This window comes from Pan paniscus, chromosome 23, assembly GCF_029289425.2.
Source record: "Pan paniscus chromosome 23, NHGRI_mPanPan1-v2.0_pri, whole genome shotgun sequence".
NCBI lineage: Eukaryota > Metazoa > Chordata > Mammalia > Primates > Hominidae > Pan > Pan paniscus.
Window position 1 is genome coordinate 51,910,197 of NC_085927.1, and position 6,592 is coordinate 51,916,788.

The 6,592-nt window shown below is 48.5% G+C and overlaps 1 protein-coding gene across 1 annotated transcript; it reads left to right on the forward strand.

Annotated features, from left to right (window-relative positions):
- Window positions 1-27: 27 nt before the first annotated feature.
- On the forward strand, window positions 28-3,823 carry SMDT1 (single-pass membrane protein with aspartate rich tail 1). The gene is made up of 3 exons (XM_003814646.7): window positions 28-407; window positions 2,390-2,530; window positions 3,589-3,823. Exons 1-2 carry the CDS (start codon window positions 222-224, stop codon window positions 2,525-2,527), a joined length of 324 nt encoding a protein of 107 aa, XP_003814694.1. The 5' UTR covers window positions 28-221; the 3' UTR covers window positions 2,528-2,530; window positions 3,589-3,823.
- The last annotated feature ends 2,769 nt before the right edge of the window (window positions 3,824-6,592 follow it).

The window sequence follows — 6,592 nt, forward strand, 5'->3', positions numbered from 1 at the left end:
CCGGGGCGGCGCCGCCGCTCTCGTGACGCCACCACGCCGGCCAGTGACAAACACCTCCCTCCCGCCGCCCCAGGAGCCGCCGGCACTGCGCGAGTGGGAGGGCTGGGCTTCTCGTGTACTCCTCAAACTCTCGCGAGGCTTCGGGCGGCTTTCTTCCCGAGGGCGGCACGAGGGCTGGGTGGTGGGGTCCGGGTGCCCGGGTGAGGGGCGGAGCTGGGGGCATGGCGTCCGGAGCGGCTCGCTGGCTACTATTGGCACCCGTCAGGTCCGGGGCTCTCCGGAGCGGGCCTAGCTTGAGGAAAGATGGCGATGTCGCCGCCGCATGGAGCGGCTCAGGCCGGAGCCTGGTACCGTCGAGGTCAGTCATCGTTACCCGCAGCGGCGCCATTTTGCCCAAACCGGTGAAAGTGAGTGTCTTCCTGGAGACGGGGCGAAGGGGCTGAGGCCAATCATTGTGGGGAGTGCGTGAGGGCGGCGCTGATTGATAGGAGCCAAGGCCAATCATAACGATTACCGTAGACTGGAAGGCGGACCAAGAATACGCTAATGAGTTGCTAATTTTGACAGGTGTGTAGAAAATGGTAGGTAGACAGAAGATGGGGGGCAAACGCTGAGGAAGTTGGCCTTTTACATTAGCTTGTCCTGAGAGGTGCGGTGCTCTGCTCCTCTGGAGTCAGAAGACTAGGCCGTGTGCTTCTAGCTTAGAGCAGTCCTGTAATCTCTGCCCTGCCTGTCTCCTAGTTTATGGGATGAAATATGAATTTTGAAAGGACTCTGTAAATAAAGGGTACGTGGGACGGGCCTCATCTTTTTATTAGTTGTCACCTAATATTTAATTCATGTGATTTACAGTCCTGATAGATGTGCAGGGAATTATTACAATCACGGGTTTTCAAATGAAGAATCGGGCTAGAGCGGTGAAGCTCGTATCCAAGGCCAGCGCTGAGGCCGCAGCATCCGGGTTTCTTCCTGGTATCGTCCCCACCAGGTCCTGTCTTTTTCCAACACTGAACGCTATCACATGCTTGAGTTTTTCTAGGGAAAACGGAAACAGTCCCTTATATCAAGCGAAAGTTTGCTTTACGACTGCAGGGCTGTGTGGTGTGGGAATTAAAAAAAACAAATTCTCTTAAAGCTAGTCTAGCCTATGCTAACTCACACAATTGACTGTAGGTCCATGTTGGGAAAGACCTGCCTTATCAAAACAGTTGAAAAAAAATTTTTTTTAATTCTAGGAATACAAGAGAAATGTTGCTGAGATTTTACTGACATTCTCCCAATCCATCTAAAGTCTTTGAGTGTAAATACATGCCCACTTTCAAATACATCTGTTTCTAAAATTTTTAAATCAAATTTCTCAGGCATCAGGGGACCTGTTACTTAGTGAACTGTGTAGAATATCCCTTCACTGTACATCTTTCTGTCATCGGTTTTCGTGTATTTCGTGTTCAGGTAGAGCTCACCGTAGTCTGGCCCTCCTAGTACTGGTGCACCCGATTGTCTGTAGGGATTTAAAGTAATTAGCAGGCTGTGTCCTAACTTTAGATGTCTAGGGTGCCTTAGACTTTTCTTTCCAGTGGACTTTTCGTCCATTTTGATGGCCGTAACAGTCATCTTATCTCCTTTTCTTTTTTTTTTTTTTTTTTTGAGACGGAGTCTCACTCTGTCACCCAGGCTGGAGTACAGTGGCACAATCTTGGCTCACTGCAGCCTCCGCCTCCCGGGTTCAAGTGATTCTTCTGCCTAAGCCTTCTGAGTAGCTGGGACTACAGGCATGTACCACCACATCCGGCTAATTTTTTGTATTTTTAGTAGAGACAGGGTTTCACTATGTTGGCCAGGCTGATTTCGAACTTCTGAGCTCGTGATCCGCCCGCCTCAGCCTCCCAAAGTGCTGGGATTACAGGTGTGAGCCACTGCGCCCGGCCTTTTGTCTTTTTTTTTAGACAGAGCCTCACTCTGTCTCCCAGGCTGGAGTGGAATGGTGCAATCTTGGCTCACTGCAACTTCTGCCTCCTGGATTCAAGCAATTATCCTGCCTCAGCCTACCGAGTAGCTGGGATTACAGGTGCGCACCACCATGCTGGGCCAATTTTTTGTATTTTTGGTAGAGACGGGATTTCACCATGTTGGCCAGGCTGGTCTCAAGCTCCTGACCTCAGGTGGTCCACCCACCTCAGCCTCCCAAAGTGCTGGGATTAAAGGTGTGAGCCACCCTGCCTGGCCTTCTCCTTTTCTAATTACTTTTCTTGCCCTGAATTTTTCCAAGGACTTTAAAATCAAGTTGCTTATGATGGGTCTGAGGGTATGTCTGTGAGATGGCCAGGTCTTCTTTGGTCCTGCCAGAGTGGGCTCTGGAGCTCACAGCTGCCACTCTGACCCTCTGCAGATGTCCTTCGGCCTTCTCCGTGTGTTCTCCATTGTGATCCCCTTTCTCTATGTCGGGACACTCATTAGCAAGAACTTTGCTGCTCTACTTGAGGAACATGACATTTTTGTTCCAGAGGATGATGATGATGATGACTAACAGGTAAGACTTGCTTTACCCTAGATGGACCAGGAAGCAGGGTGGAGCATCTGTCTGTGATGCAGTCTGGCCTGGTAGCAGCATTTGGACACTGGGGGCAGAAGCATTAATGAATTGGCCCACTTGGTGGCTAATGTTTTCGTTTGTTTGTTTGTTTTTTGAGACGGAGTTTCGCTCTTGTTGCCCAGGCTGGAGTGCAATGGCATGATCTCGACTCACTGCAACCTCTGCCTTCCAGGTTCAAGCGATTCTCCTGCCTCAGCCTACCGGGTAGCTGGGATTACAGGCATGCGCCACCGTGCCTGGCTAATTTTGTATTTTTAGTAGAGACGGGGTTTCTCCATGTTAGCCAGGCTAGTCTCAAACTCCCGACCTCAGGTGATCCACCCACCTTGGCCTCCCAAAGTGCTGTGATTACAGGCGTGAGCCACTGCGCCCAGCCAACTTCATGTGCTCTAATATGTGCTGCATGGCATTCTGTCAAGAGATGAGGACACTCCTGATTCCTTAGCCTGGCATTCAAGGCTTGCCATAATCTGGTCACACCTCTTATTCCAGTCTCATCTTCCATATTTCCAGCCACACACCGATTCCCAGTATTCACCATTTCTTGAGTTTTCACACTCATACCCACCCCCAAACATTGGCTCATTGTTCCTCCCACATGGAAGGCTCCTTCCCAGAGCTCTGGGTCTTAATTCCACCCATTCTACAGTGTCTTTGAAGTCTTCGTTCCTCCTTTCATTTGAAAGTTGACGGCTCCTTCCTCTAAGCAACCAGTACCTCTCTTCAAATACTCGGTATTATGTGGCTAAACACACACAAACCAAAATTTTACTAGACTCTGAGCTTCTTGCTGGCAGGGGACGTTTTTTATACATTGCGGCCCCCAGTGCCTGGCCTGTGGTGAATGCCCAGTTAATGTGCGCATGAACAACCAAACGTGCTCAAAGCTGCCTTTCTCCTGCCATGTTTGATAGAAGCACTTTGTGGAATTCTTTCAGTCTGCGGATGGAAGACTACGCTGTTGCCCAGTTCACTGCTGCTTTCCTTTCTTACAGGAATTACAGAAAGGAGAAAGCACTAACTGAAGAAATGGTGATGCTCTCAGTTTCTCTGCCTTCCCTATCAGCAGAAAGGCTCGGGGAAGGCCCTCAGCCTCCCAGTCTGGTGAAGCTTCCTGTATGGTCCATGACCATATTCCACCCCAGGCTCTGGGAGGCTCCCTGAGATGTGCTGTCCACTAAGCACTGCACAAACAAGCAATCAAATTATGAATAAACATAATAAATATCAGCCGTGCGTGACTGAGTGATGGCTGCAGTTTCTCAGTATCCCTAGGTTCTAGTTGGTGCAGTTGTCTCTGCTGTCCTTTATTTATGGGAGAAACATAGGCCCAGGCTATCCAGGCTGCAGTGGAGCCTGGTGAACTATTCTGGGGGCCCTGGGAACTATTTTCATTGTTTACAAAAGCCCAACAGAAACTGTGCATTTTCCCTTAAGAAAGCTACATGGGCTAACTAAAGCCTCATGCCATTTCTGTGTTCAGTGCCAGTCATGACAGCTCTGCTTGTTAGCATACTACTTAAATATAACTAGAATGATTCAAAACTTGGGTTCTGTGATATGAGGATATAGATAGGTTTTCATCTATTTCCTGGCTTATAACTCCCAAAACCCTTGTTTTAGGCTTTTGTTATAATGTTGGGCACTTCGGGCCTCAGAAAACAGCAGTCTGTTTCTCAGATCTTCTCCTGACCTCCTTTCACCTGCTGCTTTTTCTCCCCAAGGCAGGCCATAGAAACTAAAAGTATAATCTTCCTTTGCCCGTCTTCCAGTTGGCCATAAAAAGAATCCTCTGACCTACCTTGTCTGATTTTAGGTCATGAGACCCCCATTTCAGAAGGGATTCTGCCCCATACCTGAGAGGAAGAAATATGGACAGGCCTTGTTGGACTTCCCCACTCCATCTGTATTAGATTATGCCTCTTTTGTCCAATCCCATTTCTCAACTGTTGTCCATGCTTCAATCATCCCTATCCAATGAGGTCTCCATAAAAGGCCCAAGAAGACAGGTTTAGAGAGCTTTCGGAGAACAGAACACTTGGCTTTGCAAAGTGGCACGCCTGGAGAGAACTTGGAAGCTCCACGCCCCTTCTATACCTCACCCTATGCATCTCTTCAGCTGTATCTTTTGTGATATCCTTTATAATAAACCAGTAAACGGACCTAAGTGTTCCCCTGAGTTCTGCAAGCTGCTCCAGCAAATTAAAAAGAAGGGGTCAGCCAGGTGCGGTGGCTCACACCTGTAACCCCAGCACTTTGGGAGGCCAAGGCGGGCAGATCACAAGGTCAGGAGAGCGAGACCATCCTGGCTAACACGGTGAAACCCTGTCTCTATTAAAAAATAGAAGAAATTAGCTGGGTGTGGTGGCGGGCACCTGTAGTCCCAGCTACTCGGGAGGCTGAGGCAGGAGAATGGTGTGAACCCGGGAGGCAGAGCTTGCAGTGAGTCGAGATGGCACCACTGCACTCCAGCCTGGGCGACAGAGTGAGACTCCATCTCAAAAAAAAAGAAAAAAAAGAAAAAAAAGAAGGGGTCATGGGAACTTGAAGCTCAGAAGTTCTGGAGGCTTGGACTTGCGAATGTTGTCTAATGGGGGTGGGAGCAGTCTTGTGAGACTGAGCCCCAAACCTGTGGAATCTGTTGCTATCTCCAGGTAGATAGTGTTCGAAGAGAATTGGAGGACAGGCAGCTGGTGTCTGCTGCAGAACTGACTGCTTGCTTAGTGTGGGGAGAAACCCTCATAACGTTTGATCACAGAAGTCTTATGTGTTTATTGTTATTGAGTGAGAGAACACAAAAACACCTTGAGTTTTTCCCTCAGGTTCCTTAAGTGAAAAGATTATAAAGGGATCCTTGGTGCCATAAGGTTTGGGGCCATGCACAATGGCTGATGCCTGTAGTCCCAACACTTTGGGAGGCTGAGGCAGGAGGATCACTTGAGCCCAGGAGTTCAAGACTGGCCTGGGCGTGGTGGCTCACGCCAGCACTTTGGGAGGCCAAGGCGGGTGGATTACTTGAGGTCAAGAGTTTGAGACCAGCCTGGCCAACATGGTGAAACTCCCGTCTTTTCTAAAAATATAAAACTAGCTGGATGTGGTGGTCCATGCCTGTAATCCCAGCTACCTGGGAGGCTGAGGCAGGGAGAATCACTTGAACCAGGAGGTGGAAGGTGCAGTGAGCCAAGATCACACCAGTGCACTCCAGCCTGGGCAACAACAGCGAGACTCCATCTCAAAAAAAAGAAAAGAAAAAAAGACCAGCCTGGGCAATGGAGAGACCCCATCTCTATTAAAAAAAAAAAAAAAAAAAGTATGGGAGTCCTCAGTGATCATACCTATAGATTCCAAACCCCTTCTCCATCATTTGGATTGCCCTGGGAAGCACAAGAGAAGACCACCATCCAAACAGAGATCAGTTCTTGAACCTGTGTTGATGTTTATTCTGCCACTGAGAGGTACACCAGGGTTTCCAAAGACAGTAGGAATATTTCTGTTCTCTGTGTATATTGAACAGCTGTGCACCTAGCAGGGTGCCTGAGTAGGAAGTTAATTTCATTTTAAGGGCTGGAGCTTGTTACAAGTAGCGGAGCCAAGCCTTTGCACATCCATTTTCTTCAGAACCCAAGGAAAACTAGCCCATCTTGACAGCTCTACTTTTGCGCCTGTTAGTGCTGCCCTGATCCCTGACAGGAAGAGCTGGCTAATTTTAGATAATCTGTGCCCTGACACTAAAGTGTCTAATCATAGGGGCTATAGAAACAACTACATTAACAAGTCGTCCAGCCTCATGCCCAATGTCACAGTTTTTGAACAGATGGCCTCCTTCCTTCCTGTTTACTGACATGCAAGGCTCTGAGAAAAATAATTCAATCCAATTTACAGCAAACACCACATTTCAAGAAAAGGGAAAGAACAGGTGGTGTGTATACCAAAGTCCCACTTGCTCAGGCAAAAAGAGGCTGCAGAAAATTGGTTCATCAATGGAATTCTATCACAAAG